This window comes from Peromyscus maniculatus, chromosome 3, assembly GCF_049852395.1.
Source record: "Peromyscus maniculatus bairdii isolate BWxNUB_F1_BW_parent chromosome 3, HU_Pman_BW_mat_3.1, whole genome shotgun sequence".
NCBI classification, from domain to species: domain Eukaryota; kingdom Metazoa; phylum Chordata; class Mammalia; order Rodentia; family Cricetidae; genus Peromyscus; species Peromyscus maniculatus.
This window is the reverse complement of record NC_134854.1, coordinates 104,871,745-104,883,455: the sequence shown is the minus strand read 5'-3', so window position 1 is coordinate 104,883,455 and position 11,711 is coordinate 104,871,745. Positions and strand designations below refer to the sequence as shown.

Here is an 11,711-nt window from a genome sequence, read left to right as displayed (position 1 = left end):
TTAAAGGTGTGTGCCACTGCCACCCAGCTCTTTATCGCTTTTGTCTCGCACGTCTCTTGAATAAATTCTTCCCCTCCTTAGTTCACTGCTAGTACCTTGTTCAGATATTAAGTACACATATATAGGTGTTGTTTCTTCCTAATTACAAATGTATACATGGACTGTAAGAAAACTCATTGCAATGCCAGGTAGTGGTGTCATACACCTTTAATCCCAGCACTCAGGAGGCAGAGAAAGAGACAAGTGAATCTCTGAGTTCGAAGCCAGCCTGGTCTACAGAGTGAGTTCAAATCTAGACAGTAAAAGATCCTTAACTGTAACCTTAATATACAATAACGGCACACTGTATATTCCTCAATTTTTTTTCTAGTATATACTACCATATGAATTTTTTTTTTTTTTTCCCGAAACAGGGTTTCTCTATGTAGCTTTGTGCCTTTCCTGGAACTTGCTTTGGAGACCAGGCTGGCCTTGAACTCATAGAGATCCGCCTGCCTCTGCCTCCCGAGTGCTGGAATTAAAGGCGTGAGCCACCACCGCCTGGCCCATATGATACTTTTAAAAATGAAATCAAGGGGTTGGGGATTTAGCTCAGTGGTAGAGCACTTGCCTAGCAAGCTCAAGGCCCTGGGTTCGGTCCTCAGCTCTGGAAAAAAAAAAAAAAATGAAATGAAGGAAGCTGGATTTGATGGCACACACTCAATTCCAGCACTCGGGAGGCAGAGGCAGGTGAATCTCTGAGTTCAAGGCCAGCCTGGTCTACGAAGTGAGTTTCAAGATAGTCAGGGCTACACAGAGAAACCCTGTCTCAAAAACAAACAAATAATAAACAAACAAATAAACAGAATCAAGGAGCTGGAGAGCTGGCTCAGCAAGATTTGCTGCTCTGCAGAGGATCTGAGGAGGCCAGAAGAGGCAGACAGATCTGAAACCGGAGTTACTGATGATTGTGAGCAGCTGTGTGGGTGCTAGGAACCAAACCCGGGTCCTCTGGAACAGCAGCAAGTGCTCTTAACTAGTGAGCCATCCCTCCAGCGCCAGTCACATTATTTTTAAAAGTTATATGCAGGTGTATGTCTGTGTCTGCCTATGCAGGTGCCTGCACAGACCAGAGGTATCAGATTCTCCTAGGGATGTAGCAAAATTTATTTAGATGTTTCATTAGAAGGATCCCTTCTTTAGAGGGATGCATTTTTTTACAATGTGACTGTTCTCTGGAATCTAAATTCTGTGTCTATCTTATTATTTCACAACTTTTGTTAGTCGAGAAACTTAGTGTTTCCGACTAGATGCACTGTAATGGACTTACCCCATTGCTTACCAATGAGAATGAAGAAGAGGGGGGGAGGGGGAGGGAAGGAGGGAGGGGGAGGGAAGGAGGGAGGGAGACAGAGAGAGAGAGAGGCGGGACGGAAGGAGGGAGAGAGACGGAGGGAGGCGGGAGGAAAGGAGGGAGAGACAGAGACAGAGAGGGAGGGAGGGGGAAGAACGGACGAACGCACAGAGAGACACAAAGACAGAGAGGGAGAGAGAACGGCTCTGGAACCTAATATGCGGAGCCCAAGTTAAGAAAAGTCTTCTTTGTGGCGTTTCCAGCCTCATAGAGACTTAGCCCTTTTGTTTTGAGACCAGGAGTGGCGTTAAGGCTGGCCTCGAACTCGTGATCATTTTTTTAAAGGCAGGTGTGACAGGAAGGTACGTAGCAATGCCGGAACTTTTCTTTGAAATGGTCCTTGTTTCTTGCCGGAGTATTTTTGGCCGTAAACCGTGCCACGCACAAACATGGTTGCCAGGCGCCGGAAGTAGCCGGTTATTTTGCTGGATTCCGTTCTTCCGCGGGGCGGAAAAGGCATGTCGGCTTGTGTCCCGACCGTTTCCAGTCCTCTTCCCTCGCAGGACCCCATGAGCAAGCTGTGGCGGCGCGGGAGCACCTCTGGGGCCATGGAGGCCCCCGAGCCAGGTAAGCGCGGGTGGCTCAAACTCGGGGGATCTTTGACAAGGAGTCCTCTCACTCCGCGGAGCCAGGTCAACTCGCCACAGGTGGGAAGGAGCGAGGCGGGGCTGTTGTCATGATAACGGCTCCTAAGAGTGGGACTCGGTCAAGTTGTGAGGTTATTCGGCTCTTCCCCTGCCACTGTTTGATGGGACACCTCTGACAGACTCTCCTTCTGCAGGGGAGGCGCTGGAGTTGAGCCTGGCAGGTGCTCACAGCCACGGAGTACACAAGAAAAAACACAAGAAGCACAAAAAGAAACACAAGAAGAAGCATCATCAGGAAGAGGAGGCCGGACAGACACAGGCTCCTGCTAAACCTCAGCTTAAACTTAAAATCAAGCTGGGTGGGCAGGTCCTGGGCACCAAGAGGTAAGGTCAAATATTTAACTCGAGAAAATTCAGCAGCAGGAGGGCTGGGCTTTTTGGAAAATAGAGAGTGAACGTTGATGTTAGGGTCCAGGTAAAGACATCAAGGATCCAAGCAGTCGGGAAAGCCGGATGTGGCTCCAGAGCGGTAGAGTGCACTTGTTCACTTTAGAGTAGTGTTCCTTCTCTGCAGTGTTCCTACCTTCACTGTGATCCCTGAGGGACCACGATCACCTTCTCCCCTGATGGTCGTGGATAATGAAGAGGAACCTATGGAAGGGGTACCTCTGGAGCAGTACCGAGCCTGGCTGGGTGAGCAGACCCTGGAGGTGGGGGAAGGGGATTGGTTCTGAGAAGTTTCACGTCCCAGGACCAATTTTGCTAAATTAACGTTCTACTTTTCTTTCCCCAACTTTCCTGCCCAGATGAAGACAGTAATCTATCCCCCTCTCCACTTCGGGATCTGCCAGGGGATCTGGAGGGCCAGGAGGAAGAGGAGGAACAGAGGTGGCTAGATGCCCTGGAGAAGGGAGAGCTGGATGACAACGGGGACCTCAAGAAGGAAATCGATGAGCGGCTGCTCACTGCGAGACAGGTTCGTTAGTTCAGCCTTTATTCACGCCACAAACACATGAGGAGAACCTGCTGTTTGCTAGCCAGCGAGAATGTCGGTGGAATAGAAAAGATAAGGGGCTGATGCTCTTGTGCATGCCGAGGGATGGAAAATTATTTTCTTTTTTGAATTGGGATCTTTTTTTTTTTTTTTTTCTGTTTTTCGAGACAGGGTTTCTCTGCGTAGCTTTGCGCCTTTCCTGGGACTCACTTGGTAGCCCAGGCTGGCCTCGAACTCACAGAGATCCACCTGGCTCTGCCTCCCGAGTGCTGGGATTAAAGGCGTGCGCCACCACCGCCCAGCTGAATTGGGATCTTACTGGTTAGCCCTGACTAGCCTGAAACACCCAGAGATCTGCTTGCCTTTGCCTCCCAAGCGCTGGAATTAAAGGTGTGTACCACCACACCCAGCTCATACATAATTTTTACACACTACAGAAAGTAGGAATGACGAAATAGAAAGTGTCACGACAGAAACATTAGGGTCGTTGTAGGGAATGGCTTATTGTTGTTTGCTTTTGTTTCAAGGATAATTTTTATTTATTTTCATTTTATGCGTATGAGTGTTTGGCTGCTGCCCATGGAGGCCAGAGGTCATCAGAACTCCTGGAACTAGATTTACGGACAGTTGTGAGCTGCCGTGTAGGTGCTGGGAACTGAACCAGAGTCCTCCGCAAGAGCAGCTAGTGCTCTTCACTGCTGAGTGCTCTTTCCAGCCCAGGACTCCTCTTTGAAGAGATGACATTTCCAGCACTGGAAGAGGTCCTCAGGCAGAGGCCAGATGCCATAGGCACAGAAGGAAAGCGTGGCTAAGCTGCTCGTGGGTCATAAGCAGACAAGTGACATCGCTGACTTAATTTTCAGTTTTTATTGGGGAAGGGATTTACGAAGAAAGCTGCTGTGCAGGCTGGGGTGGTGCATGCCTGTAACCCCAGAACTTGACAGACAGAAGGATGGCTACAAATTCTGAGCCAGCCAGGAACACATCCAGAGATCCTGTCTCAGTCAGTCAGTCAGCTGGGAGAGGAGTGTGGAGATGGTGATGGCCTGAGCCAAGAAGTAGGAATAGAATGAAGAAAACTCTACCAAATCCTGGATATATTTTGGAAGTAGCTACTTGTAGGGAGATAACTGGGGGGAAAAAGAATCTAGGTTAATTCTGAGTTTTTGGTTTGCACCAAATCCAGCAAAAATCTACACAAGGGTGGTACAGATTGGACACTTGGGGCAGCCTGGGGATAATACTGATGTTTTCCCCTTTGAAGCTGGGAGCCCTGGGAGGAGCAAGTGGTATTAAGGGTCTTCAAAGACAGGTGTGGTGGCGCAAGCCTTTAATTCCAGCATTTGGGAGGCAGAGGCAGGAGGATCTCTGAGCTCGAGGCTGGCCTGGTCTACATGAGTTCCAGCCAGAGCTACATAGTGAGACCATCTCGAAAAACAAAAAATGGGAGAGGGGTGTCCCCCAAATACGAGTCTCAAGATCCTGCCTTTCCTCTCTCATCTCGAGACTTGGGCACCTGGCCATTCCGTTCTCAAGACATCCTATCCTCTGTCTTTCCCCAGCGAGCCCTGCTCCAGAAGGCGCGGAGTCAGCCGTCCCCCATCCTGCCTCTGCCGGTGGCTGGGGGCTGCCCAGCCCCTGCCCTCACCGAAGAGATGCTGCTGAAACGCGAGGAGCGGGCGCGGAAGCGGAGGCTGCAGGCGGCAAGGCGGGCCGAGGAGCACAAGAATCAGACTATCGAGCGTCTCACCAAGACGGCCGCTCCTAGCGGACGCGGAGGACGTGGGGCAGCGCGCGGAGAGCGGCGCGGAGGGCGGGCGGCTGCCCCAGCCCCTGCACCCATGGTGCGCTACAGCAGCGGGGCCCAGGGCTCCACTCTGTCCTTTCCTCCCGGCGTCGCCGCACCCGCGCCCGTGGTTCAGCGGCCCGCCCCCACGGGCCCTGCTCCGCGCTGCTCCGTCCCCGGCTGCCCCCACCCGCGTCGTTATGCTTGCTCTCGCACCGGCCAGGCTCTCTGCAGCCTGCAGTGCTACCGCATCAACCTGCAGCTACGGCTGGGTGGACCTGAGGGCCCAGGGTCCCCCCTCCTGGCCACCTGAGGCCTCTCCCACGCCACGTTCCTTCTGTCTCTCCTACCCTATTAAATTTGGTGCGGTGCCTCGGCTTGTATAGAATTGCGGCAGTGGGAAGCCTGCGGACTCAGAACCTGCGCGATTCACCTAGCCAATCGGTGGTGATTTTGTACTCCTGGACGGCCGTTGATTGGCTGATAAGTCAAAAGCTTGTCCTGTTGTCCCTACTGGCTACTGTAGCTGTCAATCAGAGCCTCGGTCGAACCTTCCCCCTGTCTTTGTCTGTGTGAGTCCCTGTTGTCTGGGAGAGCGGCAGAGGCGCTGCTGCGGATTGGACAGCGGGAGAAACCTGTGACCCGCTCCTATTGGCCAGTCTGTCAGTGAACGGCGCTGATTGGTTGGACCGAGCAATCCTTGTCCTCTGGAAGAGCGCTCCCCGGATGGGAGCTCAGGCCACCGAGTGATGGTGGCAGCCTCGGAGATGGGCCGGGCAGGGACCATGGCGGTGGCGGCAGAAGTGGCAGGGGCGGGGCAGCCGGCGGTAGAGGAGGCTGTGGTCTTCAGGGGTCTGTAGGTGGAGGCATGGCTCGGGCCAGCAGCAGGAACAGCAGCGAAGAGGCCTGGGGGGCACTCCGGGCGCCGCAACAGCAGGTATCCCAGCAGCTCTAAAAGCTTATCACGACAGCCATTTATTTCTCTTTCCCCTTTCCTGTCACTTCCTGTCCGGGGTGGGGGAGGAGCTCACAGAGCCAAAGATACCATGAAGTTCCTGAACATGACCATTCTACTCTTTGTCTAAACTTTGTTACGTAGACGCAGTTGACTTTACCTGCAGCCTCTTAGACCCCATCCCACGACTGCAGTGTAAGCCTGCAGTGGCTTTGCAGTTACCAGGGCGTAGTGAAGACCCCAGGGAGGCTCCCTCTGTCGTGCAGCAGTTTTTTTGTGATGTTTTTCTATGTGCCTATTGTCACAACAGAGTCCGGCAGCGTCTTCTCTTGAGGGAGCAATTTGGAGACGAGCTGGGACCCAGACTCGCGCCCTGGATGCCGTCCTTTATCATCCCCAGCAATCCCATCTGGTTGGGAGCACTGCTCTGGGTCTCACACTGCCCTTCCTCTACCCTAGGGAGCTTGAGACCCAGGGGTGGAAAAATCCATCTTGGGGTTGTGGGAGGCAGACCTTCGGGGTGGGGGGTGTTGAAAGCATTTTAGCTTTGGAAATGGCCTTAAATCTCTACCGATTGTCAGACTGTTTTGTTTATTCCAAACCACTACCTAACCAAAACCCACCCTTGTGGGCTAGGCTTATGTGAGAGAAGTATTGGGTTTAAAGAACTGAAGCCACCTTCTTTGTGTATCCACACTTGATTTTTTACCCTAGTTCCTGGCTATTCCAAATCGTCCATACTGACAGCACTACATATATTTAAGCTCCTCTTAGCATCCCCATGCCATCTTTCCAAGCTATGTTGGCTCGCGGGTGGGATTGTGTGTGTTCATGCAGCAGGTGGGGTGGACAGGGCCTTGGGTAGAATCTCCCTTAGTTCTAAGTGCCTACTTGCCTCCAGCTTCAAGAGCTGTGCCCAGGAGTGAATGCCCAACCCTACCTCTGTCAGAGTGGTCACTGCTGTGGGGAGACTGGCTGCTGCACCTACTACTATGAACTCTGGTGTGAGTCTCCAAAGGGGCCCATCTCAGGCCCCCTGCCCATTCTCCCTTAGATTTCTGAATTCAGCTACCGAGGACCCTTCTCTGCATGTAAGGCGAGGCCGGTAATCTGAGATGTGCTCTTGCCTCCTGCAGGGTTCTGGCTGCTCTGGACAGTCCTCATCCTTTTTAGCTGTTGTTGCGCCTTCCGCCACCGGAGAGCTAAACTCAGGCTGCAACAGCAGCAGCGGCAGCGTGAGATCAACTTGTTGGCTTACCATGGGGCATGCCACGGGGCTGGCCCTGTTCCCACTGGCTCACTGCTTGACCTTCGTGAGTGACTTGAGGCTCGTGGGTGCAGAACCAGTAGCCCCTCCCAAGCCAGGGCCCTCACCCACCCCACATTTCCACTGGCAGACTTTTCAAAGCACTCTTTCCCCTCATAGGAGAGATCCCTCTTCTAGCTCCGATCTTTCAGTCATCCATGCTGTTCTCTCTCCTGCAGGCTTCCTCAGCGCCTTCAAACCCCCAGCCTATGAGGATGTGGTTCACCACCCTGGCACACCGCCACCTCCTTACACTATGGCCCCGGGCCACCCCTTGACTGCTTCCAGTGAATGCACCAGCTGTCTTCCCGCCCCCAGCTGCTCTGCCCACTTGGAGGGGACAAATGTGGAAGGTGTTTCCTCCCACCAGAGTGCCCTCCCTCGTCAGGAGGGTGAGCCCAGGGCAGGGGTGAGCCCAGTTCACATACCCCCTTCCTGCCGCTACCGTCGCCTGACTGGTGACTCAGGTATCGAGCTCTGCCCTTGTCCTGACTCCAGCGAAGGTGAGCCAGTCAAGGAGACGAGGGCTAGTGCCACTCAACCAGATCTGGAAGACCATTCCCCCTGTGCACTGTCCCCAGAGTCTCTGTCCCAGGCCCCTCCTCTGGGGCTGGCTTCCAGTTATGGGGACATCCCGTAAGTAGTTTCAAGGGGAGGCTGGGTGTTCCTTGGCCACCAGGAACAGCCCTGGAATCGACGGCAGTCGTCCTCCGGGTGGGCCCTCCCGATCCTAGAATCTGTCTGAAAGGGCTCAGCCCTGAAGAGGGGCAGTACCGAGGACTGTGCTCTTTACTCTCAAAACATACACAGGAGCCTTTAATCTCATTAAAGAGACGTGAACCAGCTGCTTGTGGTTTTGGGTAGAGTAGACCTCAACGTACTGCATGCCCCCTAACACACTGGGTTCGAAGGGAAGAAGCAGTGGCCGTTTATCCCCTTACCTGAGGACAGCAGGTAGCCCTGAGGCAAAACTGCCAAAGGCAAGAGTTGAGTTAGGGTTTTTCCTGTTTATTTAGAAAAATAGACTCTTGAGTTCACATTCCCCCCAGAGCTGTATGGGGTGACAATAAAGGAGACACCTGAGATGAGCTTACAAGATCTGAGGGGACAAGACCAGGAACCTAAGACCTTGTCTCTGCATATTCCAAGTGACACACGTGGCCTAGCTCTCAGTCACTTCAGTACTCCTCAGCCATGACCAGTAAGACAAGGCTTGTCCATCCCTGGAAGGGGCGGCAGCCCATGCCATGGCCGTCCTGGTCACTGTACTGTTCCCACAGAAACCCTGTAGCCTGGTACTGCCGCCATATGTTGCTCACTACATTGGCACGGAGTTCATGGTAGAGCTTGGCAGCCTGAACCTTGTGGGGACCCTCCACACGCCCATAGTGGTGGAGTGCCCCCAAAGCTAGGTAGTTGATGTTCACCCACACGGCACCCCGCCAGTAAGGGGGATCATGCTCAGAATTGCGCTGTCTATAAAAGAGGCTGGAGGCTGAAAGGGAGCGCAACCCATAGGGGCTCCAGAGATGGCGGCTGTCAGCTAGAATGTCCAGCAGGGGCCCCAGGCGGGGTGAGCTGGGGTCCAGCAGCTGTAGCAGGAAGGGAAAAAGAGAGACATAGCCCACGGCATCCACATACTGCAACTGAGGCGGAGGCCGGCCCACCACCCTCACCAGCCCCTGAGGAGGCCTGGACTTGAGCTGCACTGCTTTTGTGTGGTTCCCAAAGTCAGCAAAGACTCCCAGTTCAGGAGCCCAGTGCAGGTCTTCTAGACTCCCGGGTTCTTCCAGGGAGGCAGCCAGTGGGCCCAGCTCTGCAGCAGCCTCAGCTTCCCCCAGCTGTTCTGCAAGCCGTGACAGCACCCGGGCGCCCAGGGCCACCCAGCATCGCAGGTCCAGGTGCCGCTCTGCTGCAGAAGGGTGGGATGCCCTGGGATAGTCATCCAGGCCCGAGGGCAGTGTTTTGGGATTAAGTAGGGTAGGTAAAGCCAGGTCCCTGCCTCGCCAGCGGTAGGATAGCGGCACTGGCCCGGCCTGACTTTGATGGAGCCAAGAGAACCAAGCATGCAGGCGGGGGAAAGCCTTTCGGAGGAAGGCCAAGTCATCGGGGTCACCGCCTTCTAACATCTGCAACACTGGCAAGAGCAGGCTTGGGGGGTTAGCGTGGGCTGCGCGTTGCACTAGGAATTCGGGGGGCACTCGGGATCGGGCCTCATCCCCTAGTATCTGTTCCCGCCCAATCCAGCCGTCAGCATTGAGCAGCCCCAGCCAGTGGCCTAGGACCTCTCGGGTGAGGTGGGGATCCCATCGCTGGACCACTAGCTGGTGAAAGCCTTCATCCCAAAGGAAGCCTCGAGGGAAGAAGGACCGGGAAGGCACTCCAGAGAAAAGGGGTACAGGGGGGAAAAGAGCAGGGTCTACTTTCTGCTCAGACCCTTCCATGCCAGTGTCTGGCAACACCAAACCCTGTCCATAGAAATAGCCAATCCCGCCCAGGAGGCCACTGAGGGCAGCCTGACCCAAAGCCTGCTCCTCGGGGCTCAGGCCCTTCTCCTTTAACCGGAAGGTCCTCTCAAAACGCTCTTGGAAAGCCGCAGCATGGCTCTCTAGGGCTTGGGTCAGCTGGCTGCCCAGCAACTGCCCAGGGGCTTGGTTGCCTCCCGCCCGGGCACTGCCGGACTCAAACACGAACTCCACAGAGAAAGGGACTTTGAGTGTCACCTGCTGTATCAAGAACTGTCCTTGCCCACCAGGGCCTCTCTCCTCCCACTTCAGAGACCCAGGCAAGCCAAGGTAGCGTTCCGGAGAGGCCCCTGGGGGCCGGTGCTGAAACCAGCTGTTGAGGCGGCTCTTGACCATATCTGTGAGCAGTGGCAGCCCTGGGTTGGAGGACCAGAAGACATTGTAGCTTGAAGGCAAGAAGACAAATAGGGAATGTTATTCAGGAAAGGGATGTCTCCGCAATCTCACGGGGGGGGGGGGAGGGGGGGTCACTGAAACCAGGCCAAGTCAACATCCACACCAGCCCTGTACCACCCTGCACCCTTCCCCCAGTTACCTGCCATGCTTAGGGACAGTGTCTCCTGGACTGGTTGGTGGCAGAAGCGTAAGGCGGAAGTCACCAAGTTCACTGGTATGTCCACTGATGAACTTCAACTGTCCTTTGGCTCCAATCTCTGGTAGTAGGACTTCCTGGCCATCTGTTACCACGTAGAAGAACAGGGACACCAAAGGGAGGAAAGAAGTACCTGAGGCCTGGGTGACCAACGGGAACAGCAAAGCCTTAGAAAAGCAATCTTTTGAGAGGCAGCCTTAGCAAAGGTTACAAGGAAGAACTATGGCAAACACCTTTAGATGCTGAGAGGAACGGGTACCCTGGAGTGGGCTGAGCTAAAGGGCCACCAACAGGGTTCCCCGGGGAAAATAACAGGTGTTTTAGAATTCTACATGGGTTGTTTCATTTAATCTTGTGAGTTAGGTGTCGCGGTGATATCTGCTTTACAGACAAGGAAATGAAAGCTTAGAGATGGGTCAGCCCGGCTGGTGTCCCGACTGCTGTGAACCTCCATTTCATGCTGTATCTGCTGCTGCAAGGGAAGTGGAGGGGAAGTCTGGACTGAGGAAAGAGGTTCCTGATGCCCTGACCTGAGGCTCTACCGTCACTCTCCAGCTCCAGTCCCCTCCATGCTGACCCCCAGGCCTCTTGACGAACTCAGTGGTGAGTCTTAAGGCCCCATCGTTGATATGCTGGCGGCCGAAGGAGAGGCCATCGTGGAACTCCCAGCCGTAGGGACCCACGCCGTCTCCCTGTTCACACGTGTGCCTGAGTTTAGGAGGGGTCCCCGGGGTGGCGCCCTGCTGCGCCCACATCAGACCTGGGGAGTAGAACGGCCACGTAAGTCAACAGCTACTGTCCCTCTAAGTCTGCAAAGACTGCTGGATGCTCGCACTCCTCCCCCGCTCCCGGGCCCCGGGGTTACCCGTCAGCAGTGGTTTGGGGCTGCGAGTCTTCATGCCGAAATAGACGTGTGGACGGTAGGTGCCCCAGAAGAGTTCCGGGGCCACGGCGGGACTGGAGGAGTCGGGGGGCAGCGCGGGCGGCGCGGGGTGCAGTGTGAGCGCGCGACGCGCACGGAGCCATGCCATCACCCAGCGCCCCGACAGACCGAAGGCCAGCGCCAGCACCACCACGGCCAGGGCCGCGCCGCCAGCCGAGCCGCGCGCCCCGCTCGCCCCGCTCGCCCTGCCGTCCCGCCGCCCAGCGCCCCGCGCCCTCTCCAGCGGCCGCGCCCCCTCTGCCGCTGCGGCGCGCCGTCGCCTCTCGCCTCGGGCCATCCCGGCAGCCGGCCCCGTACCCCAGCCGCCACCGTGCGGTCGGTCCACTGAGCCTGCGGCCCGCGCCTCGCTGAGCACCCGCGGAAATCCCGCCCCGCCACGTCAGGCCTGGCCCCGGAACCCGGAAGCGGTGTAACTGACCGGGCTCGGTACTGAGTACCCCCGGCTCAGCCCGTGACAGCCGTCCGTGGCCGTGGGTTCACCGGGTCCCAGAGAGAAGCAAGAGCATGCTGAGCCCCACCTGTTTATTTTGTTTAAATAGTGATCTGGGGCTGGAGAGATGGCCCAGCGGGTAAAGGCGCTTGCCGGCGGCGAGGCTGACGACCTGGCTTAGATCCCCACACCCACGTCGT

General features: G+C 55.5%; 3 protein-coding genes across 6 annotated transcripts; 2 read left to right on the top strand and 1 right to left on the bottom strand.

Annotated features, from left to right (window-relative positions):
• Positions 1-1,508: 1,508 nt before the first annotated feature.
• Ino80b (INO80 complex subunit B) lies at positions 1,509-5,315 on the top strand. Of its 2 annotated transcripts, none has more exons than XM_015987830.3 (5): positions 1,509-1,960; positions 2,160-2,364; positions 2,555-2,673; positions 2,787-2,956; positions 4,537-5,315. In XM_015987830.3, the coding sequence occupies exons 1-5, from the start codon at positions 1,852-1,854 to the stop codon at positions 5,071-5,073; spliced, it is 1,140 nt and encodes a 379-aa protein (XP_015843316.1). In that variant the 5' UTR covers positions 1,509-1,851; the 3' UTR covers positions 5,074-5,315. The 2 variants fall into 2 exon arrangements, with proteins under 2 accessions (XP_015843316.1, XP_006994403.1); XM_006994341.4 differs by having other exon boundaries at positions 1,512-1,960; positions 2,175-2,364.
• A 146-nt stretch (positions 5,316-5,461) lies between these two features.
• Positions 5,462-7,866, top strand: Wbp1 (WW domain binding protein 1). 3 transcript variants are annotated; one of them, XM_006994340.4, is made up of 5 exons: positions 5,462-5,697; positions 6,026-6,127; positions 6,617-6,719; positions 6,852-7,028; positions 7,201-7,866. In XM_006994340.4, exons 1-5 carry the CDS (start codon positions 5,629-5,631, stop codon positions 7,659-7,661), a joined length of 912 nt encoding a protein of 303 aa, XP_006994402.1. In that variant the 5' UTR covers positions 5,462-5,628; the 3' UTR covers positions 7,662-7,866. The 3 variants fall into 3 exon arrangements, with proteins under 3 accessions (XP_006994402.1, XP_076423114.1, XP_042129460.1); XM_076566999.1 differs by having other exon boundaries at positions 6,026-6,146; XM_042273526.2 differs by lacking the exon at positions 6,026-6,127.
• A 142-nt stretch (positions 7,867-8,008) lies between these two features.
• Positions 8,009-11,426, bottom strand: Mogs (mannosyl-oligosaccharide glucosidase). Its single transcript, XM_006994339.4, has 4 exons — positions 11,004-11,426; positions 10,669-10,898; positions 10,082-10,278; positions 8,009-9,931 (listed from the first exon to the last, which is right to left on the bottom strand). The coding sequence occupies exons 1-4, from the start codon at positions 11,356-11,358 to the stop codon at positions 8,200-8,202; spliced, it is 2,514 nt and encodes an 837-aa protein (XP_006994401.3). The 5' UTR covers positions 11,359-11,426; the 3' UTR covers positions 8,009-8,199.
• Positions 11,427-11,711: the final 285 nt, after the last annotated feature.

Coding starts and splice junctions, on each gene's coding strand:
- Ino80b (XM_015987830.3), top strand. CDS start 1,852: ATGTCGGCTTGTGTCCCGACCGTTTCCAGTCCTCTTCCCTCGCAGGAC. Junction 1,961..2,159: donor CATGGAGGCCCCCGAGCCAG/GTAAGCGCGGGT, acceptor CACCTCTGACAG/ACTCTCCTTCTGCAGGGGAG. Junction 2,674..2,786: donor GCAGTACCGAGCCTGGCTGG/GTGAGCAGACCC, acceptor TTTCCTGCCCAG/ATGAAGACAGTAATCTATCC.
- Wbp1 (XM_006994340.4), top strand. CDS start 5,629: ATGGCTCGGGCCAGCAGCAGGAACAGCAGCGAAGAGGCCTGGGGGGCA. Junction 6,128..6,616: donor ATCCCCAGCAATCCCATCTG/GTTGGGAGCACT, acceptor ACTTGCCTCCAG/CTTCAAGAGCTGTGCCCAGG. Junction 6,720..6,851: donor CTACTACTATGAACTCTGGT/GTGAGTCTCCAA, acceptor TGCCTCCTGCAG/GGTTCTGGCTGCTCTGGACA.
- Mogs (XM_006994339.4), bottom strand. CDS start 11,358: ATGGCCCGAGGCGAGAGGCGACGGCGCGCCGCAGCGGCAGAGGGGGCG. Junction 10,899..11,003: donor CCCCAAACCACTGCTGACGG/GTAACCCCGGGG, acceptor TCTACTCCCCAG/GTCTGATGTGGGCGCAGCAG. Junction 9,932..10,081: donor ACTGTCCCTAAGCATGGCAG/GTAACTGGGGGA, acceptor CTTGCCTTCAAG/CTACAATGTCTTCTGGTCCT.